Source organism: Fundulus heteroclitus, chromosome 4 (assembly GCF_011125445.2).
Source record: "Fundulus heteroclitus isolate FHET01 chromosome 4, MU-UCD_Fhet_4.1, whole genome shotgun sequence".
NCBI classification, from domain to species: domain Eukaryota; kingdom Metazoa; phylum Chordata; class Actinopteri; order Cyprinodontiformes; family Fundulidae; genus Fundulus; species Fundulus heteroclitus.
Window position 1 is genome coordinate 7,944,599 of NC_046364.1, and position 27,011 is coordinate 7,971,609.

Sequence of the window (27,011 nt, forward strand, 5' to 3'; positions counted from 1 at the left end):
TAAGACTGAACATATTCATCTTACAATATACAGGTAAAAGCATATATAGCACTTTCAGATCTAAATATGAGTATGGATGCAGAGTCTGCCGACGAAATTCAGCACATTTATAGTTTTGATGTGGACTCCATCTACCTGTGTAAAGTAAATCTAAAATAATCCTTAATTTTAAAATACAAATGTTTCTCTCCTTTTTTGGGTAAAGTACTGAAATAATTCAAAATTGGGTTCTTGATCTAATTTGTTGAGATCCTTAAACAAAATACAGTGCAGCTGATTCAGAATTGCACATGACAAACCTTGCAGTCCGAAGTAAGAGAAAACACTGAAATCAAATTTCAAGTGTGAAAGGTTTCAAAACACAATTTCCCGTATATGTTTTCCACCCGTTCTGGGATCCGTGTGAAAACAGATGTGTCAAGTGCAGAATATGCAAATGAATAAAAAGAAAAAACTAGCAAGCCTGCAGAAATAGCTTTGAGCTGTGTGGAAATAACTTTATTAGCATCAAGAGAAACGCTTATGTAATATAATCTCAATTGACAGATGAGCAAGGAAAAAGCCCGTAGAGGTTTTCTTTTTATTTATTTTTTCAAATAAGTGAGATAAGATGAGGCATAAAAACATGTATACCACAAGCCTGACATTTGAAGACATGCTTCCCCAAGCCGAATGAGAGGCTAACATCCACTTTTATATTTAGTGGAGGTGGGAGCAAAGCTTGAAGATTTATGAGCAAAGTTTGCTTTCAGAAGATAGAAAATGGCTAAAACTCTTAACTGTGCTGAAATGAAAACTCCCAGTCGACATGTTCCATAAAGTCATCCAGAGAACAGCCCTTTTAAACTTGGGGTACTCTTTAAAAGCTTCAAATCCGCTGAGCAACCTGGCTTTAAAATGTTGAGAAAATTAGAAAAGAAAAAGAAAGGCATACCGTCATGCAGTATCAGAAGATGTTCTGGGGGTTCTTTGTCACAGTTTTGTTTGGCTGCAGTAAGTCGAGTTGATTTTAATATGATTGTTTGTGGTGTTTGATTTGTTTCACACCGGTTCCTGGGTAATGTGATCACAGTGAATTGAATCCGAACGTATGGAAGTGTAATGTAATCGCTCGCAGTCACAAAGCAATGTATTGAGCCTTTAAATGCTAACTGTGTAAAGGTTTACTTTTGTTTTCTGTCTTGCAATGATGTCATGATCTGAGTATGTAAATGTTACGTGTTTCAATAATGTTGAGGGGGAGGGAGGGGGTTGGTTTTTCAAGATTGTCATTCGTTACTTGTTCAAATGTTCCTGATGCTCTCTGTATAAGGAACCCACATTTTAACATACGCAAGTGGCACGTTTGAAAGTTGATTTCATTTCCTGCATTTTAACAACCTGCTGAAATAAACGCAATCATAAAGGCTATTCCAGCTTGACGAGTGGACAGTTCTTTTGGAATAAAATGGTAACACACTTGCACTCCTTTAAATGAGGATAAACCAAGTGACCAGAGCTTCTCTATCATTACATAAAAAGAGGACAAACTACTGAAAGGTCAGGATGTAAGGAGAAGTGTAAGGAGAAGAGGAAGAATTGGGTCGGCCATCTGCTACAAGTCAGCGTTGTGACTATTATTCATCAATGTAGGGAAATTTCTTGCTGGCTCCATATCCTGGGTGACCAGGTTTGGAGTCTTCCTCTTCATGTCTGGCTTCTTGCTCCGGGCGACTCTGAGGTGTGTCTGCAGTGCTGTCTGCATTGCTGCCTGTCAGAGATGCTAAAATTTAACGCAGTATTAGTGCAAAACTGGACATAAGACTCTCCGTTGTCTTGTATCATTTTTGTCAGCTGTCACAGGTCTGTGGTGTTTGACTGACTTGGAGCTTTTGGGGCATCCTTTCCGCATTTGAGCGTGCTTTGTGAAAAGCACTCCGCCATCCAGGACAGCACCTCTCCGCAGTACCTGACCTGCAGAGAAGCACAGAAATGACTGAGGGTTATCCAGCCTGTCTTTCAGGACTGTCACAGCCTAAAAGGTGGTTAAAAAGCAACCATACAACGCTCAGGGTGATCTACCTGAGCTTCCACTGACACCAGCCGCTTCTCCTGGTCCTTAAATCCACCAACAATCTTTAGCAAGCTCTGAACCCTAAACAAAAACACAAACGCTTAAAGAGGTTGAATCTAAAAATTTAAATTGGCAAATTCATCAAATTTGAGCTTAAAATAGTCTGGCATTGAACACAGAGTGTACGTATAGGTTTAAAAGGGAGATGAAACAGATTAGCTAATAACGATCTGACAGACTGAGAGTTGACAGGTTTTCACTCCTCAAAACTCCAAAAATAATTACTTCGAGGAGGTACTCTTGAGTCTCTCCTCACTGCTCTCCCAGTGCTGGCGCTCCAGTTTTGCCAGGTAATTCTCTTTCTGCACCGTCTCCCATGTTATGAGCCTCTGGTCTAGTCCTGCCGGCAGCTCCCTCTCTGCCAACGCATAAGAAAACAAGCACTCAGGCACATGCAGGCAGAGGCAACCAAACACTCTAACAGAATTCCCTTGAAGATAAAAGGCAAGGCACAGAGAAAACAACACTGCGCTTTGAAGTATTTCATCTTTCATAAACTAGCCAAAAAAATAACAACTTGGAATGGCTTAAAAGTCCCAAATGGAAATGTGATTCTAGAACCTGCATACCAAGATGCTCCTGCTTGGACTCGGGCCGTTTGACCATGCAGAGGAAGAGCTGAAAGATGTGGTTGATGATGATGAAGGGTGGGGCCAGTGCAGGGCGGCTGTGGTATTCCACAATCAGGTTATATCTCTGGAACTTCCAGAAGATGTCTGTATTACCTTGCACCACCTGGAAGGTGTAGCTGCAAATTGGGGAACAAATAATAACCATATATATATGCTTTTCAAAAAAACTCAGACACTTTACAGTAATCAGACGGAGATATTAAATCAGAACTACAACACATACACCAAAATCTAGAAGCATAACACTTAAATACATAACCCTGGACATTACAAAACACAGGATAAGCAGACTACAGGTTAAAAAAGTGCACACATTAAAGCAGTTCTTCTAAAGAGGTGCGTTTTTAGTTGTGATCTGAATGTGGACAGGTCTGCACAATTATGGATGTATTTGGGGAGAGACTTCCAAAGGGTGGGAGCAGCTACAGAGAAGGCTCTATCACTTGTGACTCTGACACTTTACAACCACAAACCTCTACTTATGTGCTGGTATTTTATGTATACCAACATAAAGTAGTGACTGATTGTTAACGTACAAGAACAGGTTACATGTTTCTGAAATGTCCAGTGATCTGTTTCTATTCAGACTTGACCGCAGACAGGCTCAAATTGGAGGCAACCGGACTTTTGTTGTTGCGATGACCCCGATAAAATTTGCACAGACATGTTGCGTTACAGTTTGGGAAAGATACCCTCATGTTGAGCGCATTTCCAGAAAGCTTGCTGATTACAGAAACCACCTTCGGTTCAGTCTGGGATGCACACAGCAAAAACTGGTCCCTGACACTAAAGTCTGGTTGCCTCCAATTTATGCCTGTTTGCTGTTGCGATGACCCAGATAACTGAGAATTTGCACAGGTATATTCAGACTTAATGGATTAAATACTTTGAAGAGCCACATTTTTGCTGCAATTACAGATGCAACACTTTTGCTGTACGGTTTCACCACCTACAAGCTCACTTTTTCTATCCACTCAGCTTTCAATGAATATAACTTTTTCAAAAATATTATAATTTTTTAAAACACTGACATTTCCATTATCCCTTTTACACTCTTTTACATGTTTGTTGTATCCCCACAACACACATTTCAGATTTTAATTTCTCTCCCCAACTGTAGATTTGTCACATAAAACTCCAATGAAGCACACAGAGGTTTGTGGTTGTCATATTATAAACTGTAAAAAAAACAACATTTAAGAGGCATGAATACTTTTGCATGCCACTCTGATTCAAAAAGAATAATCCAGTTTTAATTATTTACATGGCAGCTATTCATTTGATCAGTATTCTGAGCCCTTGGCTGACCTGAACATGGCGATAAGGAGGTTGAGCAGAAGCACGTTGGTGACAAGAAGGAAGATAACTAGCAGCAGAATGACCAGCCAGTTGGCGTAGACGTTGGGACACGGCGGTCGAAGACCCATGATAATCTCGTTCGAGTCATTCGTGCAGTTATTTTTTGGCATTCGAGCAGCTGGGGCAAATTTCAGGAGAGAAGAAACAAACAAGAAAATTAGAAAAGTTTAAGATGCTTGAGAGGTTGAAAGAAAGCCAGTGATAAATAAAGTTACAATATATTTTTCAGGAATAAAAAAATAAAATTTCTTCGTTTTTCAAACTCATTTAATGGCTTCCTTCAACGTGGTGTTATTTTTGTTCTTTACCGTCTATTTCCTCCAGGGGGATTTGGCCAAATATGTGCAGATAAGGGCGGTATAGGGCTCTGCGAAACACCCAGTCAATCCTTGGGTCGTTGGGGTGGAGGAGAGCCTGTGTAGCTACGCCGTAAGCAATTAGCCACACACTCAGGAAAAAGAGGAAGAAGAAAACGTCCTTCATCTGTAAGACATGGATATTTTACGTCTTAATGGCCACGTTACTCGACTTAATATGTCTTAATTCATGACTGAAATTTTGTGAATTGAAATTTCTCAGCAGAATCATTTGATCTTGGTCACCATTCTTTCCACAATGATGATCTTGGGCCCGAGTTGCTTATGTATGGCAAAGATGTGGATGAGACGTAAAGTAAAAACCATAAAATCTATGGCCAGAACCGTCCTTCCCGCTTCATAGGTGCCCTTGGACATTCTGCGGAATAAGAGACAAACACCGGTCCTAAACAGCATTTTTTTCCATAATTCACTCGTTTATTTTAGTACTCCAGCTGACACCATCAAACGGCAACCCCACATATTTTTACTAGATGGCTTTCTTCATTGACGTTATTGTTAAGTACCTGCAGGAAACCCCAACAACAAAGAGCGAGATGGCCACCATGTCACACTTGTTCCAGTTGTCCTCCACGTAGAGCTTAAACTTCTTTAGGATGTTCATCTCTTCGTCAGTGAAGAAACTCTGTCACAGAACAAAAACTGTTGCCTTAATATAATGTTCTTTTTAATTTTTATTATACAATAATCCAGAACATTAATGTTTAACTTATTTATCTGCAAAAGCATACCAGGTCCTGGTTAAATAAGTGTAGCTTTTTCAACGTCGAATGTGCCAGCTAATTCCAGCGTATGGCACACTGCTTAAGAGATACAATTACACAACGTGTGCACCGTGTGTGGAGCAGTGGTGAAGTCCTAACTTATATGGGTCCTCTGTGCCCAGGGGAGGAAGGCTCCAAGGGATCACTGCAAGAAGCGATCATGCTTCTATGACCTGGCTCCCAGAGAGCGAGTAATTCCCCACAGAGAATGAGCTCACTCTAGAAAATCACATCATCGCCCACTCAGATGTGTCGGACTTGTCAGGACCGAATGCTTTAGCACATCTCCTAAAAGTGCTGCTCCTTCACAAAAGGTGTGATGTCCCCACATAAGATAACTGAATATTCCTGAGAAACCGTCCCCCCCAAAAAAAGGACTGGTAGTATTTAGCTACCTTTGAGAAAAACTATTAGGCCCACTATGTGGGGATCATGTGTAATTCTGTACATATGTCACCTGTCGGAGTTCCTCCAGCACCAAGGTGAACACCCAGAAGTAGAGCATTATCTCAGGAGCTCCAGGACCGAGCGGGGGCGGTGGGCGGAAGTCTAGGAGCAGCACGTAAGTGAAGAGGCAGAGGAAGGCAAAGTACATGATGACGTTGCCGAGGAACACCGTGACAGGGGCGCTCCAGAAGCGACGCCAGCGTCGGAGCAAGAAGCGCCACCAAACCGTGGCACAGCTCTGGGATGTCTGACCTCCAGGTGAAGCATCTCTGAAAAAAAGGAACCAAACCACAAAGACATTGATCCGAAGATATTGCACATACAATGTTGCAAACAGATGATGAAATGTATTTTGAGGTCAGAAACAGAAAAGTGAGGAAAAATGCTTTGAAAGCCTTGGACTAAATGCTAAAGACACAACAAACAAAACGATCAGGCTTATTTTAATCAAATTTCTGACAGTTAGTTTTCCTGACAGCCAATTAACAGATTCACAGCAGAAACACTGCCGAAGGCAAACTCACAAAGGGTCATCATCGTCCGTTAACAGTAAAGCCTTTTCCGTATCGAGGCTGTCCAGCTCCGCAAATTCCTTCTTACCGTCACGATTATCCAGTTCCTCATCACTAAAACAGAAACCAGTGTCAGTGCACAGAGGGGGAAAAACAAAACAAAAAAAACACAATTCATCTGCATGGTTCAAGCTACGTTAGTACACATTTGTCACCTAAACTTAATGAGGTTGGTCCAAATAAGGGGTGGGATGAAGAAAGAGACCACAAGCTTGGAGATGGCTGTGTCTGTGGTCATAGCCCCCCACCAAAGCTTCGTGAGGAGAGCCTGTGGCGAGAGTTGTCGTTAGGGTTACTTCTGGCAGAGAAATTAACTTGCATGGAAAAGGTTTACCACAAGGGGACACTATGGGTCTGTCTATTCTGACACCATGCAGCATTGGGACTGCTTTCTCAGACAACACACATTAAGAGTTATATAACGAAGCAAAGGAGAAAAATCACACGGCATGCGAACTATGTTCAAAACCACAGCCGCAGTTTGAGTTCAGTCTCTTATACATAGAGGTACCTGATGCTTAGCCATCAACACCCTAACAAAATCGTGTCATCTCTCATCTTTTTATTAAATACACTTGTACTGAATTATAATTAACTGCTGCCAAGTAAAAAAAAGACAACAATATTCCAACTGTGTCCTTTAAATAAAAGATGTTATTCGCTGCGTGCTAACTTTCCCTGCTGATACTGAATACCAATTAACTCTCAATGATGACTTTCTAATGACAAGGACATATCTTGGAGGGAAATTTAGCAAGGCAAAAATATGCTGCATGAAGTATCTAAAGGAATACAATGCGCTGATTAATAATGGTAATGAGAAAGCTGCAAAGTAAACTAAATGTATAAGTCAGTCTTCACAATTGTTCTGCAACAGAATCCCAGGCTGAGTCAAAAACCTGGCCTCCAATCCCAAGAGGCCAAATGTTATCTTTTTGTTACCTGAACCCCATCGTGGGCAAAGAAAGATTTGGCGTCAGCCTCAGTTGCCAAGTTGAGAACCGTGGATTTACTCCAGCAGTGAGTTCTTCTCACTAACAAGGCATAGGCCCTGTCTTCGCTGTTGGAATAACACTCTCCAAAGACGTCTGACAAAACAGAAAGAACAGTCAGTAAAGTGTCAACCGATTAAATCCTCCATGTTGGACAATTTCCTGCGTTTAGATTTAGATATTTTTTTTTTATCTCTTCTAGAAGGATTTGTTTTGTGCTTCTTTGAAGGCAACGCTGGTTTGAGTGAAGTTAGGGTACGCTTGACCTTTGGGTTCTATAACCACGCTGTCGGCTCTTATCAGCGGACAGTTTAGGAACTCACCAAGGGCAAACTGCTCGTACTTGGCCTCCTTCATACTGCGCGCGGACTCAGCCTCAGATTCCAGGCGTGCCATCTCTTTCAGAATCTTACATCCTGCCAGCGCCGCTGCAACTGCCTCGGGGCCCTGAAGGATTAAAAGAAAGCTGGATCCAAGAAATGGGTCTGGAGGAAATATCTAGTGAATTTGGGAGGGATTTATTTTTGCATCTCAATCACTGTGCATACTGCAGCAGCTACGATTTTAACACATTATGTCATGGATTATAATTGATCCTTTGACTGAGGCAGTAACCACAGAGTTAAATTTACTGGACAGAAAAAAAAATAATAACTTCAAACAGTTGTTTTAAATGGGTATGGATTTATTTAATGTGAGGTTTTGTTAAAATGTTCTGAGCAGTCAATATCTTACCTGTGTGGATAACTGGCCCATCATATGTTACAATCACTTTAATTTATTATATTTGTTCACTATTATCACTATTATCTCAGAATATCTGTAAATGAAGTATCAAATTATTGCACAAAAGCACCTTATTAGCTCATTATTTGTTTTCTGTGACTCATGAAGGACAACTAGTTCATACAAACTTTTGAATGTTTATCTTTTTAATTTTTTTAAATATTTTGAACGCTATAATGGGGATAAAAAAACACTGTAACCCTTGTTAATTGCCTGTTCGTTTGTCTTTTATGTGTACTCCTAGCCAGAGTAGCCAAAAAGCAATTTCTCCTCGGTAACACGCGGTGACAATAAAGAATTTCTCAAATTTTAGTATATATCCAAATTAGCTGATGCTGACACCAAAAGCTAATGGCCAAGACCACAGTGGACTTTAAAAATGAATTTACACAAATGCTTTTCTATCAACCTTTCAACTGTCAACATGTTTGCATTGGGAGGTGGCGTGCCGCTTGTGATCTTCCTGTGTAAAATATGTACTGATAATGGAACAAGTACAGGATTCACAGCTGGATTAACTACCTGACAGAAAGGTAAGGCGGATTATAAACGCTTTTCTCATGTTGCATTTGAAGGGCACGTCGCTCATAGATCATTTGTGGCACACCAGAATGTCCCCACAGAAATCCTGAACTACCCCTTTAAATGTATTCATGGCCCTTTTTTTACCTCTGTCCTGTCATCGAAGAACAAGAAAATAACCCACTTTGTTCTCTAATGCGGCTTTAACACTGCTCACAATTAAATCTACATTTAATTTGGCTTTTCTCTCATTCCTCCCAGGGTTCAATTTCAGTTCATTTCAGTGAGAGAGCCAGAAGTAATTTATCGCGGCTAACTTGATTTACAACAGGTTACATTTCCTGATTGAAAGTACAGTTGTGTTTTAAAATATTGATTGCCATCTTTGTGTGAGGATCTTAATCACTTACTGGAATAAACCGAAGCCATAATATCTGTCTGGGCCTGAATGTGTTAGATGTCTTGTGGTTTTACACAGAATCTAAAATGTTCAGTGAACAAGAGACAAAGTCTTTAAACAATCCTTTATAGCCAGACTTTTTGATTATTATGCCCATGTGCTTCCATACTGTGAGAGGAGAAATTGGCCCTGGGCACCCTGAGATAATGAAGAGAATGGCTGAAAACGTTGGCATACCCAGCAACGATACCAGTGACCTGTCTTTCTCACACTGTTTAACAATCACGGGTGTGATTTCCCCATGTAGTGCAATTTCCTTTCTTTGGTGACCTGAGGAGGTGTGCACAACAGTCTCTAACCTGTATGGGGTGATCATTTCTCCCTCCACGTGAGTTCTGGCCTCAGGGGAAACATCTGAAGATTATTAGGCATAGTCACTGTGTATGTGGAGAGTTACCTGCATTCGTTTTGCTTAATAAACCTTAATGTGTTTCAAGAAGCTTTGGTGATTTCCCTTCATTTACGTATCTGAAGAATGTCATGTTTTAAAACTAATTATTATCAGCATTAACCTCCATCTCTCAAAGAGATGACATATAGGCATATTTCTCTTGCTGCTGAACTATTTGCTTGCAAGTAAGGATTTACAATTTGATGGCTTTCTCTTAAAGAGGAAGACTTTGGCCCATAGGAGTATACCATTTAAAGGATACTCTACTTGTACAACGGATATCTCATAATAAGTTTTTTTTTTGTAACACTGCCTGTTCGATCCTTATCAGATAACAGCCAGTTAATAACATCTTACAAGTACATCAGCACAAAACTGGCAATACAGTTGTTTAAATGAAGAGTATGCATAGACTCTGGGATCTTACTCTGCGATGCCTTATTAATATACAACAATTTCTATCCATCCTGGTCCGTCATTTGACTTCTTAGTTTGCATAAATATGCGTATTTATATATATATCTATATCTATCTATCTATCTATCTATCTATCTATCTATCTATATATATATATATATATATATATATATATATATATATATATATATATATATATATATATATATATATATATACAACCACACATGCATGCATATATAAATATACATGTTGGCTATGTACTAAATATGAGCTGACTTGCTAGAATAATTTTGATGAGGCTTTCAATGGGAGAGACACATCAAACAGTCAAATTATGAATGGTGCTATCCAGGCCACAGTGCGAGAGGCAAAACGTCTTGCAGACACTGCATGCAATTACCAGACTTTAAGATAATATTTGAAATAAGAAGCCAGGAAGGAGCACATTAAGGTGACCACTTTTGAGATTACAATAATTGGTTGCTTCACTGCGGGGATGACTGGAGGAGGAGGAGGGGGGTGGGGGGTCTTGAAAATGGGTTTAAATCAAAAAGGGATCATCATTGATTTGTGTCATTTAACCCGTTCAAAGAGCATCAATACCATGTCAGGGCATATTTCTCATTAACTTCATCAGGACTTTAGACGTGCTTTTCCTACCTCACCACAGGCTGACTGCCTCAGCAAGCAACATGACCTTCATTTCAATAATGTTCTTTAAGATAAGATTGCTTTTTAGCTCACCTAGTTACAGGGCTCTTTTATCTGGAGTGACATTTGCATATGGCAGGACTGACCTACACCTGCTCTGTGCTTGGCGTCATGCCTCTTGTCACCCTTCATTTTAAGTTACACACTCTGTGTATAAGTCACACTGCCCTGCAGCTTTGGTTGAGTAGATTTTTCCAGTGCCAGGCATATTTAGGGTGCTGCTGATTGATATACAACAAGCTGGAGCTGAAATAAGCAAAGAAGCTGATAAGACTGACCATGGCCCAGAAGTAGTTAGCCATCTGCTGCCGGTTCTGAAGGACAGCCCAGAGGAAGAGATCTCGCCAAGGATGTTCACAGCGCTCTTCTAACTCGGGAAGGTTCTTCTGGCTATGGAACAGTCGGCCCTTTGCTGGCTTCTCCTGGGGTGCACAGACAGTACACTGGATGTATTAAACATGTTTGGTAAATGGGGCAGCTGCAGACAGTCTGCACAAAATTCATTGCCTACGATTTATGGTATTCGCTACTGAAAAGAAAAACAATTACTATGACTGCGAAGGAGGTCAGTTTTCCCTGATTGCTTCGTTTTTCTTCATCTCATAAAAATTTAACAAAGCCCAAAAGACAATTAGGATGCGAAAGACATTGTAGACCGTGGAATATTGCAAATGCAAAAATAAAGTCGTATTTCAACAAAAGCCTCGGGGTATTGCATTTCTTTAGGTGATTTGGTTTACCTTGATAATCAGGCTGTTTCCTTCTGAAATTATGGTGAGAATATATTATGTGACTGGAGATAGAAAGAGGTGTGACCAATACAAAACTGTGGTCATTATATTGGTTACATTTTGTGTTTTAATCCAACTGGTAAAGAAAGAGTTAGCATGAAAATGTCAATTTAAGATTAAATGTCCTCTGTAAATTGAGTGGACCAAGATTTATTGTTTTTTTATCTGATTTGTTAGAATAAAAACATATATTTAAAGTTGGAACTTTATCAGGTTGAATCAGTTTTCCATGTAAGTCACAGTCTGTGTATATCACTCACTGCTGGCATCTTCTGATAAAAGCCTTTGCAAGAGTCGTGCAGAAAGTCCTTCAGGACTTTGGCGACTTCAAAAAGGGTGAAGCGAGGTTTCCCTTGCTCAGTGGGATGGTGTCCTGGCGGACCAGGTGTCCTCGCTGCCCCCAGCAGGAGCTGCTTCTCCTCATACTTTTTCAGAAGCAGGTTGTGAAGGAGGCTTTTTTCCGACACAGACCAGTAAAGCTCCTGCAGGCGACCGTAGGTGAGGAACTCCCCCAGGTTCACCCCATTGTCCACAAAGAGGCGCACAAAGTCCGGTTTGTCATTGATGAGGGCATCCATCATCACTTCCTCCAGGTCGCAAGCCTGCGATAGGGTTTTAAAACAATCAGTCATAAAGTAATTTAAAGAAATGCTTTGTATTGATTAGCTCATTGACTTCTTTACTACAGCACACACTGGTGTTCTTACTTTTATGCCACCTTATAATCAACAGCCAGTTATTAAGTCAATAAATACAAATGTTGGTGTGTTGAATGGATTTATAGCTATCATAACTACACAGCCGTATGGATAAAATGACTTGCCGTACCATAAAGCGTGTGTTGTCTAAGGTAAAAAAAAGATTCCCTGTTGGCAAAGACATTCATTTGTGATAATTAGCAAATGTTACAAGTATGATGTGACAAACTAACAAAATAATAGTGATAGTAAACTTCAAAACAATATTTACTGATTGATGAGTGCACCGAAACACAGACTTCAACTTTTCCCTGAGTGAAAGCTTGTATTATATACTATACCAAATATCAGCCTGGGGTAAATAGCAGTAGTATGGTACGGTATATGGAAATTTGGTTGGAATTACAAGTTTGTGGTTTGATTAGTTGTACTATACATTAACACTGCACAATAATGCAAAAAAAATTAAAAGTTAGCATGGACTCAGCAGGATCCTTTGATGCCCTCATGGCAATCTGCCCTGGGTGTACTGCACATAAGCATCACTGCTGGGAATGTTTGCACTTAGACTTGAATGCTGCCATTGCAGATTCCAGCATGAAATGCACCCTGGGCAAGCCTGTTCTTCCTTTTGAACAAGACATGGCAGCATTTTCCTTCATCACGTCTGAAAACGAATTAATTACTAACTAATAAATTAGATAATGAATCTGAAGCTACAAATCGGACAGCAAACAATGCCACTTTCTTGTTACCCAGGCATTGTATATATATTTATTTTTTTACAGAGCACACAACAACATAGATGGGGAGCGTCTACGCCCCAATGACTGGATGTGTAAATAATCTGCTGAAAACACCAGCTGTGGTGGAAAATATAACATTTTCTTTAGTACATTCTTGTGATTCCCCCAAGGCCATGCTGCCCTGGGAAGTGAGCCATGATGCCAATATCCTAAACGGCCATTTTATATTGCTGTCGTGACCCAGTAATAACATTACCACTGCTATTTCAATTTCAGGCAGAAGCTCTTCTTGCACTCATACGGATTCAGTCACCTTTGCAAAGTGACTTTGGAGCAGCTTCATCTGATGGAAGCTTATATTACTCTGAATAGTTTGGCTAATAATTATTAAAAAACTCAGAACATTAAAATGTTATCTCCAAATGGTCAGTTGATTCTTGAAATAGCAAAAAACAAACAAACAAACAAACAAAACAACAAGATGGTAATATTCCTGCAATAGCAATTAACCGTATCCTTATGTGGAACACTTTGATTTCTATCCCTTCATCTCAATCCAAACATATCATAAAATACATGAGCACATCAAAACTGACACACATACATGAAAGACGTGGCAGGACTTGATGTTCTACAAAATCCGTTTAATACATTTAGACAAATGTAACTTCTTATTTGCTGCACCAACAAACATGACAAGATAGGAAACAGATTGACAGAAGGTCTAGTATTTACCGACCTTCCACTCCACATCTCCGTTGAAGATGTCACTCTTGGCAATGTCCACTCTGTTCCAGGCCACGGCCAGCTTCAGCTCATCCAGGAAGTCCTGAGCTTCTTGACTTTGACTCTTACAGGCTGAGAAACACACAGGCACATGAAACGGCAACAGGTCCAAAGGCGATGAATAACTCAAAGAGGCACAGCTCTTTCGAGACAGAAATCCAGAAATTGTGCAACGGAAAGGATTTCCTCTGCAAGAAGAACTTTACCCTTGACAAGAGCTTTGAGAATGACAGTATCCAGCTCGGAGCTTTCCTGTTCAGGGTCATGGACAGTCAGAAGATGCCCGTGATCAAGTATCTTTTGGATCTGGTGGGCAGGTTGACAGTCAGTTTCCAGGAATCAGTGAAATATATCATTATTTTTAAACACAATAAAACTGTAACAAAAAACATTCGATACACGAAGCAATCAATCGTTCTCTCGTCTGTCTTGGTATAATGAGGTGATATTACCCAATTTCTTAAGATAAACATGAAATCCACACACTAGCTTGTCTCACTGTTTCCCAGTGTGCCCCACTTTTATGCCAGTGCTCAATACTTGACAAGTACATATCTTTGTAAGTGTCTGCCTCCCCGCTGTGCACATGGCTCTCACCAGCTTGACCCAGTTACTGATGTCTGTGCTGTGGTGGGCATTGGGAAAGGTGTCCAACAGCAGCTCATGAACACTGTCTGCGTCCCAGCAGCCTCTGTTCATCAGCGTGACTAGGATGTCAGCCACTCCTCCAGAGCCTGCCAGAATCAGCCACGGTGTGGAATTTCCAATGCCCTTATACATCCTCTGCAAGGAGATAAAAGAATTTTATCAGTAGACGGCCACATTCTTTAGATAATGATGCAGTCTTCCATCTTCTCTGTTATCGCCATGTTTATGCAACATAATTGTTGGGCAGTTTTTTCTTTTCTTTTGAAGAGATCAGTTTTATGATAATATCAAGTGTTTGTTCTTAGTCTGCCTTTGGCTGCTACTTTGGGAGATGGCACAGAGTCAGATTCTCAAGCATAACTTTGTTATTTGTTAAATAACTTTGTTCAGAGTTGTTCAGTGGTTCAAATTCAAACCACTGACATTAAAAGGAAGAAAATCTGACTTCCTGAGAGATGATTTTGGGCTATATCTCCATAACTGTTGAATGACTAACACAGCATAAGGACATGAAAGTGATTACCTTTAGGATCCTGGGCTCCCCGTGGACCAGGAGACACAGAACAGGGATCTCAAAACTTCCTGTTCCTGAAATGCAGATTTTTATGTTTTACAACTCTGATGTCGTTTAACTGTGTGAGGGGTAAAAAGACTTTGCTTTCATGTGGTTGCTTAACAATTATTGTCATGCTTTTTTATTGAACAAAAAAGAGCAACTATATAGTTTCAGTTTCTGCTTATAACCCTGGAACAATTTCTTTCTTTCCTTTTTTTAACATCATTTTAAGTTTAAGCATTTATTATGCCTACATGTGGCTTAAACTAGGAACATCTGAAAGGCGTGCTGCCACATCTACGCCTACAACACTTTGCTACAGTATTTAGGCCTTGGGTATTCAACAAACCATCCTTTGATTTATCTTGTTTTTATATTTGTGCATTTTTCAACGCTCCCTCCACAATCGTCAGTGTATTTTTTGAATATTTTGAAGCAACACAAAATAGTGCATTACTGTGAAGTGGAAAGAAAAATGTCCATGCTTTTTAAAATCTTTTTCAAATGACTATCTGAAAAAGAATTACAATACATATTTCCTTTTTAGTCCCCTGTACTACAATAGCCTTGAATAAAATACACTTCCTCCAACTGCCTTTTGATGTTGCCAAGTTGGTTAACAAAGCCAACGTGTGTGTGTAAGGTGATCCTAGTACAACTACAAGTGCTCTGTGAAGGCCTTGAAAGTTTAATGGAGAACTTTGGTGGACACACAGCACCATGATGAACAATGAATAGTTCAGGCAGATCAGGGGATACAGTTGTGGAGATGTTTAAACTGGCTTAGTTAATTAAACAATAGCCCAAACTTAAAAAAATCAAATAAAACTAAAAATCCCACGGAGCGCAAAAATGGATGACCATGGCAAAACTGCAAAGACATAGTTATCCATCCATCCAATTATCAACAAAGCTGCTGAGATGGCCACGGTATCTATGGAGTAGCTGCAGCTATATCCAAAGCCCAGTTAGGAGAATTCATCAACACATTTAAAATTAGACCAAAATTCCACTTTCCACTTGGCAGTTTGACACCAAAGAAACAGAAAAAAAAAAAAAAAAAAAAAAAAACGCCCTGTGGCAGAAAATGAATTCAACTTCTCCATGGTGAAACATGGTGGTAGCAGCATCATGCTGTGGGCATACTTTTTTCATCAGGAACAGAGAAACTTAATAGAGTTGACTGAAGGATGGATGGAAGTAGATGCAGAGCATTTTGGATAAAAGCCTGTTTGAGACCTTAAAAAGACTTTGGGGACTCAACATAAACACACAACACCTGTTCAGGTTTTTATCTGGAAAGAATTATGAAAATCATATAATCTTTTCCCCTCTACTTTACAACCATGCAAGACTTTGTGTAATCCATATTATACAAGATCGCAAGGAGTTTGTGCTTTTGATAGGTACAAATACTTTTAACAGGCCCTATATTCTCAGTCATGCACTCTCCCTACATCGAAAAAACCAAGAGATTTTTGTAAACAAATATATTTAACAGGCATCATTTCTTTCCCACAGTCTATGCAACAGGTGGAATATATCAACATATACTTAATTCATTTTGATCCTGTTTTTGGCAACTTTGAAAAAAAAAAAAAAACATGTACAGCATGTGTATGGTGCATACAGTGCCTGATGAGTTAAGTGAGAAACTAATGTTGTGTCATGCCTAATGTTTAGGGACAGCGAGAAAAATGTCTTGCACACAAGCTGAGCGGTCAAGTCTGTATAATTAAAAACAGAGATAATGTATGCAGTGCTGCAGAAAAATCTGGTTTCTAAAAGCTGATCACAGTGAATTGTGTTCTATACTTTGTATTACTAAAATACATTAATACGTTTTCACACCTAAAATAGTTTTAGCATCTAAAAAGCTAAAACCATTTAGTATATTGTTATACTGTGGTGCTCAGTTATCTTTTCCAGGGTTAGAGCCAACTTGACATCATCCTTTAAATAAATAGTGTGAAAAATATTCTAGAAATTATCACATTCCAAAAAGTACATAATGAGATAGATGTAAAATAAAAATCTCTAACTGATCTCTGAATAATGGAAAGGAGATTAGCAGAGTATCTCTAAACGCCCCAAAGCTTCTGCTGCTTGTATTTCTGGTTGTTTTATTTTAACTTTGCACAGTGATGGCTTTGAATAAGAAATAGTAAAGTTTAGTGGCTGAAAAAGAATACTTAACTTTACTATTGCACTTTTCTACAGTGCTGGAACATTTTGATTTTAGCACGGTATACCAAAGGGTCATAAAATATAAAGCATGGTTTCTTTTAGGATATTTCTATATGAGGCAGCAGCATGTATTATGTACTACATCACAATCCAAAAAAAGGCTTAATGCTTAATGCATGTATAATTTAAAACAATGAAGGCTGCAATTGTTTGGAATTGGCTATTCACCTATGTTTGTGTTTTCTTGTTAACTATACCTTACTTTTCACAAGTAAAATGCAATGCTAAATTTGAACTTTTAATCAAGTAATGATAAATAATGAAATTTTATTTCCCTGTGTTCACAAAAGATTATCTTAGCCAGGGCCTGAGGGATTTTACCTCCATAACCTGTGCGTTGCAGGGAAATGTGTTTGAGCAGCTTCACTCTCATTTCACTGGTGGCTCCTGGTCTGTTGGGATCCTCCTCCACAAGCACAAAGTGAGAATGGTTGCTGTCCAGGGAATACACTGAGCCATGGGGCAGGTCCTGCGGTTTGTATACTGCTGGCTCATCCACCTTAAGAAAATCATTATAGGAGTGCACAAAGACTGAGGAGAGCACACATTTGTTGAGGTTGCTGAGAGATGACAGTGTGGCCTTTAGTGGCCATGTATTATGTATCTGCAGTGCGAGTAGAAACCTTGGCAGTGAGGAGTGCTTCTCGGTTGTGGATCATGTTCCAGGGTGCAATGCCAATGGCCACAACACGCACTTTAGAGGAGGTGCTGGCCAAGGAGTGATCTCTCACTGCCTGGCCCAAATGCTTGGTGATCCCAAAGCGAAGGCCGTTAGTTAAAATCCAGGCCCCTGAAGAACAGAGAAGCAGTTGCACAAGAGGGGCTGCTCAGAAGTTCATATGTACTAATCAAAGGCAATCAATGTCATATATGCAGCTTTTAATGATGCACATGCATGATTTTATTTCCATAGTGGAATGGTGATACAACAGACACAAAGAAAAATAATCCTTTTTTGGTTGTCTTTCCGACACTGGCCCAGGTCTTAAACATAGTCCACACATTTTCAACAGAGCTGAGGTTAGGGCTGTTCCAACTTGACGCTAGCCTGCTTTTGCCATTCCATTATCCATGAATAGAAATCTGTTTTGAAAAGTTTTCAAGTTGAGGCTTTCGAACCTAAAAAAACACTGTCAAGCATGGGGCTGGTGACTGCATCGTTCTGTGGGGCTGTCTTGCTTCCTATAGTGCTGTTGCATTGCAGGAATGAGATGGAAAAATTAAAAAGCATGACAGACTCTAAAGTCGTCCACTTTACCCTTAAACAAGAGCTAGGTAGATAAAGCTTGGCCATAAATGAATGCCCTAACTCAACAATAATGCCAAACACATCAAAGCTCGTTTTAGAATTAATAAAGCAGGCAAATATTTCTAAAATGTCCCTAAACTCAACCCTGTTGAAAATTTGGAGCCTATGGTCAAAAGCCAAGTCAGTGGCAAGAATCAGTCAGTGTTGAGTAAATGCTAATGTTTATTATTATTCTTATTATTCTTCTTATTATTCTTATTCTTCTTCTTCTTCTTCTTCTTCTTCTTCTTCTTCTTATTATTATTATTATTATTGGGTTGAATTGACAGAACCTGTTTGATGAATACAGATAGTGTGTGGTTTATTTTGAACTCACCAAGGGACATTTGACAAAGCATCATTAGTGTTGTATGAAGGGATTATAGAAAATACACAAATAATTTAAATGTGTAAATCCAATTATTGCTGTTAAAAAGAACCATCAGACAAAACTGGATAGCTGATAGTTCAAATGCAACCCTAAAAGGCCATTATTAATGTGACTTCATGCATGCATGTCAAGTGTATTGGGCATTTCATGCTAAGTCAAAAAGAAAGTGTATAAGCGAGTTTCTAGGAGCTATCAGACCAGAGGGTTCTTTCTCAGATTACATAAGAGCAGTCGTTGCAAATTAGATTTTTGTCCATTTGCTCATAAATAATAATGCGCAGGTTCTGCTAAAAGTGAACGATGCAATTTTACATTGTGAATAACAAAAAAAAACCAAGTGCAAATAAGCAAACTGATTTAAATTTTAAACGTCTTGGGTGAAATATATATACTGTAATGCTATTGATGATAATAATTCTGTCACAACTCAGCAGAAGGCTGGAGAGACATGTTATTCCCTTGCGGAGAAAAGCCAAGGTCAGCTTTGGCCCATTGATTATAACCTGTGCTCTGTGCAGCTTTCACAAGCCCTTTCCTAAGAGTGTCCCTGAGCCAGGGCTTCATCTGAGCCAGCTCATCTCCTCCCACCAACGCCACTACCAAGTGTGGAGGAGAGAGGCCCCACTCCTCCGTCAGCATCTTGTAAATCAAAACGGGGTCTGTGCTGCTGCACACCCTCACAAACTGCACAAAGACAAGAGAAATGTGATGTTAGGAACAAATCAATTTCTGCAAGGTTTAATGAGACTGCAGCTTTTTTTTATTTAATTATGTTTTATCTATTCCTTTTGCATTATTTAATCTCACCTTTCCTTTAGTCTTTGTAGGTCCAATAAAGTCAATGTCACCCACTCTCCCGGCTGCCCAGTGAGTTTTCTTCTTCATTTTGTTGCCCAGGCCTCTGGCTACTTTCTCAATAGCCTCATCCACTGTGGAACAACATGAGCAGCCAAGGAGGACACTACAAAGACACAGATAATTGTTCAGTGTCATAAAGTCATCTTTAGCTCAAAACAGGAAACATTTAATTCCATATGACCCCCACCTCACCTCTTGAAAAACAATTTACCAAGCCATAATCTGTCCTGAAACACAGTTTTATCTACCAAGGTTATTATGCTATTCACTTTGTGGCAAATATTCTAAAAAACAGTTCATAAGATGTCAGTGACACTTGCAGGTAAGTAAAGCCACACTGGTACAGAAAGGAGGCAGACACCCTGGTTGCTTGTAAGACTAGGCTTAAAATTCCCTTTTAGATATAGCATAAAATTAGAGTGACTTAGGTTATCCTGAGCTACAGTATCTCTGTAGTGATGCAGCTATAGGGTTAGGATGCAGGGACATAATGACCACTTTTCCTCATTCTACTACATTCTCCTACTGCTCTCCAATTCTGCATTATTTGCTGCTATTTTTAATGTTTAACTTTATGTTCTCTTTCTGTTTTTTTTTCTCTTGACAGAAGCGTCATCTGGTTTGCCAGTAGGAGCGCAGCGGCTTAGAAAGTCAATGACTTGATGCAATTCACTGGGTTTCCTCAGATGGAAAACCTTTTAACCTACTTGACAGTTAAACTGAACTTAACTGCATTGTAATAATACGTAGGATCCATTGAATTATGTGTACTTAACTTGGAATCGGTTTGTATGATTCAACTGAAAATTTACTTTTTTATTGTAAAGTGCCTTGATAGGACATGTACTGTAAATTTAAATATCTTATTACTTGCACAAATCAACATTAATTGATACCCCATAAGGGGATTTAAATTTGATTGGGACAATAACCTCTAAACTGTGTTGTGTGCTGTGCTTTGAAAATGCATTTGCTCTCTTGCAAAGTGCTTTTCCCTTTGCCTTTGTTGGTGACTTAATGTATCGGATAATCAAACAAATTCAATATCTGACAAAGATACTTTGAGCAAATACAAGGAACGTATTTAAAATGATGAGTTCATGTATTAATTAACTCAAGAACAGGCAAAAAACAAACAAACAAAGGAAACTATTTCTAAATCATTGGGACAACTGTGAACTAGAGTAATAATCATTATCTGCAAATGGAGAAAGCATGGAATGGCTTTAAACTTTCCCAGGAAAGCTGGTCTGCCAAAATTATTCCAAGAGCATATCAGCAATTCATTCAAGAAGTCACAAAAAATATATTTATTTTATGCCTCAGGTTTGACAGTTAAGGTTTATGTTCATGACTGAACAACAAAGAGACAGGGCAAAAAACGCATCCATGTTCTGAGTCCGAAACCATTACTGAACAAAAAAAAAGAGAAAAAGAAACAATTGCATCTTTTTGGTAAGAAAAAAAGCTTTTGTAAACATGATGTGGACTGAGTTTTTGGAAGCTGTCTGTCTCGTAATATATTACCACTACCCACAGTCAAACATAGTGGTGGTAGAATGATGATCTGGGGCTGCTTTACGGCTTCAAAATCTATCAGAACATCCTGAAGGACAACTTCATCAGTTTGTGAATTTAAAATTAAATGCACTTTGGGTATGCACTTGGACAAGAAAGTAGACCAGCAAAGCCACTCCTGGATGGCTAAAAAAAATCAAAGAAAAATATGTATGGTTTTGGAGTGGCCTTATCAAAGCCTGGAAATAAATCTGATTGTAGTGCTGTGGCTTGATCTTAAACATGCTGTTAATGCTTGAAATCCCTCTCGTGAGGCTGAAAAGGACTGCCAACAATGGGTGACCCATCCTCTCTCCCAATCCATCCATTCCGTCGGCCGCCTTCAGACTCACAACTTTGTGCCATGATCCTCGGTAGTGAAATGCTTGAAGGAAAGTGTTGAGGCCAAGGTTGTCACAGCCAGTTATTAGGTTTAGGGTGCCATTACTTTTTGCATTTTCCCTTATCAATTGAGAACTTAATTTAGTATTTTCTCAGGTTATCTTTTTCTGATATTAAATGTGTTTGATGATTTGAAACCACTATAACAAATAGGTTAAAACAGAAAAAATCTGCAAGTGGGGAAATATATTGTTAAAGCATTGTAGATTTATTATCAGTGTATGCCACATTCATCTGTCTAAATGAATTCTTGCTCCACATATGTCCATATTCCTCCCCAGATAATCATTAAAATAACAGCGCATTTATTAATGACGGCAGTCTCATGTTGACTAATGGAACTTGGCATTATCAATCAAAAGACGGACTTAGACTGGACTTGTAAACACGTTATACCTGTAAGTCCCTCCCTTCTCAATTTTTGCAGTTCTTTAACGCTGCCTTCACAAGCCCTACCTGCAGCTGAGGCAGTCATGCAAGCGGAAGGCAAATAGCCATAGCAACCGTAAAGGGTGCAGCAATAAATAGAGACTAAATTTCTTTTCTCCTGGCTATTGTGGTTCCAGTAAAGTGATTTTGACATATAGCATTTAGAATAATAATGTGGTGCAATGTGATGGCTTGTCTAACATGTGGGTCTTGCTTAGAGGTTTATGAAATGAAGTTTTGTTTTTAATGTATAAAGTCCTGTTAGTTCTAGACAAAGTGAAAACATCCTGAACTTGTATAGTTTGTAGATTGAATTTTGATAGAACAAGTAATTGAGATCAGTGGAGGACTCCTGAAAGCTTTATGGTTTGGCTGCGTTGTCACTAATCCTCCTTCCTAACGATGGAGCTAAGAGCTACGTTGTTATACAAAGCATTCTATTCAGCAGCTTAGAAATGACTATTTCTCATGAATAATTAAAATCAAAAATCTACTTGGATCCAGTTAAGACTTTTTAGTCATGCACAAATGTTTGCCTCCTTTCGCAAGCCGCCAAATTAGTGCACTGATCTGAAAGAATGCAATTAGGGTTTATTTAAAGAGAAAAAAAATAGATTATTTTCAAGTATAAGATAAAGTTAGTTTTACAAAACACTTTTGTGCTCTTTCATGGTGAGACGCTCGTGCTGTGTTCCACAAACAATCAAGACAACGCTTTGACACACCTGTGCTCCTCTGACCACTCCAGAATGTCCCCACACTGGAGGCATCGTGTTTGCGGCTGCAGTGGCCTCTGCAAACAAATGAATACACAGACATTAGGCCCGTTTTCCACTAAATCCATTAAAACTCACTCACCACTCACATCCCTTATATGGACGGAGAGGGGGGTAATAGGCATTTGTGGTTAATGCAAAGCTGGCACAATTTTCATTCACGCCTCATATGCAAAGCGCGTTATCCAGTCCAATTGCTTGAGCAAAAACACACACAGCAACCATGCTCCTTCAAATAGATCAAACAGGACTAAATGCGCTGGGCTTATGAAACGGGAAACTTGTTTGATTCAAGAAAAAAATTAAAACAAAATCAACAAAATTTGTCTTTCTTACATTTACAGGGAAACTCAAAATATTACAAACGTGTTACAAAAGAACATTTTCCTATGAGATAAAACATGAGATCATGAAAAAAAATGTTTTTTTATTCACCTTTAATATCACACACATCCTGCAGAATTCAACTGTAAAGCAACCACATTTACTTGGGAAACCTGGTTGCATAAGCCAGCACACGCATATATACATATATACAAATGCATTACCTTTAGTAAATTTAGGGTTCAGTCTTCATTGTGGATCTCTGTTTGAATCCCACATCTTTACAGGGTTATTCTTTATCTTTCTGAGCTCCTACATCGTTATAGTCCTTGTAGAGATCAGAAGATCAGATGCTCTTAGGGGTTGCTAAGACGCGACTTATGTCTTGGCGAGTCAGAGCCTTCTCAGCTGCAACTCCTAAACTATAGAACGGCCTCCCTCTTCCTGTAAGGTCTACCAGAACTCTTAATGAATTTAAATTTCTTTAGAAAACATATTTACATTGGCTTTTAACAGTAGGCCAATATTGCCCACTGCTCTTATTAGGCTTTTATCTTACATTTTTATTCACCCGTGCATCACTTTGGTTGCTTTATGGTATGTTAAAGCACTTCCTAAATAAAGTTTTGGTTGACTTTTTAATTAATAATTGTCCACGTTGGCTTGCATAAAGTTCTCACATCTATGAGACCATGAGGACTTATCTGGTCCACGACACTATTCACATGACCCCCGTAGATTTCATGCCAAGTTTAGTTTCTGAACGTTGTCTCAACCATTGCAAAACCTTTAATGTCTTCAGGTAAATATATCCCTCTTCATGTTTAGCTTTCTTACAGATAGCTGAAGGTTTTGGACCAAATCAGGTGCTAGAAACCTTTCACATTTAACTCAGTGACAAAAACTCTGGTTCCACCTAAAGAAATGCAACGCCCATGACAACAGCTTCCACATCTCTTATGAAAACGTTCATACTTTTAGATCATTTAGTGTTAAAAAGCAGTCTGTCCTGTTTTTAAAATATGTTTTGGATTTTGCTGTGCCTTTTTTTTACAGTGGAAACATCACCAGGAAGTACATCTTTGAATAAATATTTTCCTAGAAATAAATGCCTCCCAGTGATTATGCCAACACATTTTTTATTGATAAGATTTCCCCTTTGCCTATGTAAACACAGGGTTTCATTCTTATTTGCATGGTCAGTTCAGGCACTTATGAAAGATTGTTAGGAAAGTAGGAGACAAGCATGTCCAATTTAAAGTAAGGGAAAAAAATTCTGTGAACCTTGGAACAAAACGGTGATGCTGGGAATGATGCACAGAAAGAAAGTGAATGTCTGGTTTGCAGTCTGTTTGATATTATGGACGCAGCTTGCCATGGAAGCCTTTATTTGACTACAGGTCTGAGTCTGGGAGGAAAACGACTACTGGGTATGCAAACAGGGTCATTTGCATGCAAAGGTGGAGAAAAGGATGAGGAGCCGTGTGCATGTGGGTCTGTGCTCTGAATATGGGACTGAGGTAGTACATGTCTTATTTGGTCTCTCTAAACGTCCCGTGTCTGTATGTGTGTTGCCCTGTGATGAACTGTCGACCGGTCCAGGGTGCATCCCGTCTCTCACCCAATGGCTGCTGTGGAGAGGCACCAACCCAACCCAACCCCACCCCCCACAGGTCAGGTTCAGTTCAAGCACACACACCTTAAACTTTGCTTAAGGTCCACCATTCTGAGCTTTCCCACAGTCTGAGCGGAAATACAGTTGAAAGTTTATGCTACTTTGTGTATCTCAAGAGTTAAAGCTTTGTTAGCTTCCTCTCCTGTGCAAGTATTGAAGACAATTACCATTAAAAACAAGTTAATAAGTTAGACTCTGTTTCATAGGAAAAATAAAGAAAACTTACAAAGATTCTTACTCAAGCAAATGAACTGACACCAGAGCAATGGAAATGGAAATGGCAGGCAAAAAGTAAATAAATGAAAAAAAAAGAGAATCAAGCAAGAGCCAACGAAAATCAGTGAAGAAATGAACAGGAATAATTTCCAAACAGTTAAAAAAATAAACTAGAAAACTAAGAACAAAGGAATTGAACTAACAGGGCAACATCTTGGAAAGAACACTGGAAATGGCAAAACTAAAGAACAAGGAAAGGATGAGAATATGTACACCTGACAACCAGAATTCAGACCCCTCAAGAATGTGACAAATGTCCTATTAAAATCTTCCATGTTTTTCTTGCAGCCTTAAAGACCAAAATCTGGTACACAGAAGTTGGACCAGGCCATCCTCGCTGAGCCTGATTCTGTCAAAAGGCCTTTTCCTTTCATATTTAAAGTTATAAAGTTATTTGCTCACTCAGTCTCAAGCCGCTACTCCAGGGAGAATTCTTGAAGCATTTCTTTTTTATTATTATTGCGACTTGCAAAGAAAAACCTATATGAAATAAAGTCCCCTTTGGGGAATTTTAGGAACATTGAATTACATAAATAAAACAGAATGCACCAGGGTAATTACATCCTCCCCAGAAAAAAAGTCCCACAATTCTGTTTTATAAGATACTCAAATTCTAAACTGATTATACCATAATTGTTCATGATCATTGACATACAGCAAAGATGTTGTCCCTCTGTGCTGCAGCGACCTAACTCTGCATCCTTTGATAGAGAGGCTCTTGGTTTCATACCCCATTGTGTGAGGAAGGACATCCGGTGTAAAAAGTCTACAAAGTCTGTCTGCAAGTTGTGACGACTTGCTGTGGTGACCCCTGAATAAGGGAGCCGCTGAAAGCACTCACTCCCTTACAGTGCAGAAGCTGCAATACTCTGACAGAGACGCAGCTTTTAGAGACTAGAAAAACTGCTCATCATTTCCCTGCATGTGTAGACTTTTAGATGATGTTGAAAAGGTAGAAAGACATCACAGTAGTCACTCACCAGAGGTGTGTCTTGTTTCTCCGGCATGGCCAACTCGAAAACCTTTCTCCTTGTGCGCCTCAACCACGGCAGGGAAGACTAAGAGGTTACCCCCTCCAGGTAACCACCTGGCTCATCAGGAAGTCCCGTAAAGGTAATGCCGTCCCCCCGGCCAATCCCTGAAGCTCTTGTGCACCATTGCTTTGCATGTTGGTTAGCCAGTCCACTCTGCTCAATCAGGACCACACCTTTACCATTTAAGCAGGCTGCTCACTATACATTTGTGGCATCCTTACTGACATTCATAGGAGCAGTCTTCATTTCTCACAGTGGTAACATCTGTATTGATAAAAAGAGAACACTACAACATGTGGCGCCCTCCACACTTAATGGCTTTGTTGGTAAAGGTCTGTCAAAAACCTTGACATGAACTCCTGATCTATTGCAATAGCAATCAACATTTATTTAAGACTTATTCAGAAAATCTAAAGAAATGTTTCTGGTGTAAATACCGAGGACTAAATTTACACGTACTGGTCACTTTATTAGGTACACCTTGCTTGTATGTGGTTAGACCATCGGTTAGGCTGATGTGTCAGCTGAACATCCATTATGTGAATCCATTGGTCCACCTAAGCATTCATTGTTGGATTCGAGATGTGCTGATTGTGAAGGGTCGTTAGAGTATAGCGACTTGTCATGTATATGATATCAGTTTGACATTATTTTAGTTTTGTGAAAGGTCATTATCCCAATGGAAGTGGAGAGGAACACCATCATCGCAAAACACTGAACACGTTGAGCTGTGTTTAAATGATGATCAGGTGGTTTATGTTGGCAACATTTCAGCTGAAACTGCGATCCATGAGATTACGCAAAGATCTTTTTTTTTTTCAATCCAATATAAAATTTCAGGGTGAATTTAGGCTTGCCTTTCCTGTTCTTAGTTAGCAACCCATGTGGTCTGCTGCATGTGAAGCCCATCTGTATCAAGGTTTGACAGAGTGTGAGTTGAGAGATAATATCCCTTATATCTTGATTGTAACAAGTGGATATTT

At 39.3% G+C, this 27,011-nt stretch overlaps 1 protein-coding gene across 1 annotated transcript; it reads right to left on the bottom strand.

Moving 5' to 3' along the window:
- Positions 1–476: 476 nt before the first annotated feature.
- trpm5 (transient receptor potential cation channel, subfamily M, member 5) lies at positions 477–26,001 on the bottom strand. The gene is made up of 26 exons (XM_012854206.3): positions 25,975–26,001; positions 22,669–22,736; positions 19,505–19,658; positions 19,201–19,381; positions 17,642–17,808; positions 17,340–17,517; positions 14,739–14,803; positions 14,165–14,350; positions 13,774–13,873; positions 13,521–13,639; positions 11,598–11,939; positions 10,825–10,968; positions 7,580–7,703; positions 7,207–7,352; positions 6,420–6,532; positions 6,217–6,318; positions 5,703–5,961; positions 4,988–5,106; positions 4,707–4,839; positions 4,413–4,587; positions 4,054–4,222; positions 2,683–2,861; positions 2,339–2,471; positions 2,062–2,134; positions 1,863–1,953; positions 477–1,762 (listed from the first exon to the last, which is right to left on the bottom strand). Exons 1-26 carry the CDS (start codon positions 25,999–26,001, stop codon positions 1,617–1,619), a joined length of 3,693 nt encoding a protein of 1,230 aa, XP_012709660.2. The 3' UTR covers positions 477–1,616.
- Positions 26,002–27,011: the final 1,010 nt, after the last annotated feature.

Excerpts from the sequence above, each read along its gene's own strand:
- trpm5 (XM_012854206.3), bottom strand. The coding sequence starts at position 26,001 with ATGCCGGAGAAACAAGACACACCTCTG. Across the intron at positions 10,969-11,597 it reads TTTATCAGAAGATGCCAGCA|GAGAAGCCAGCAAAGGGCCG; the intron begins GTGAGTGATATA and ends TGTGCACCCCAG. Across the intron at positions 7,353-7,579 it reads GTACGAGCAGTTTGCCCTTG|ACGTCTTTGGAGAGTGTTAT; the intron begins GTGAGTTCCTAA and ends CTGTTTTGTCAG.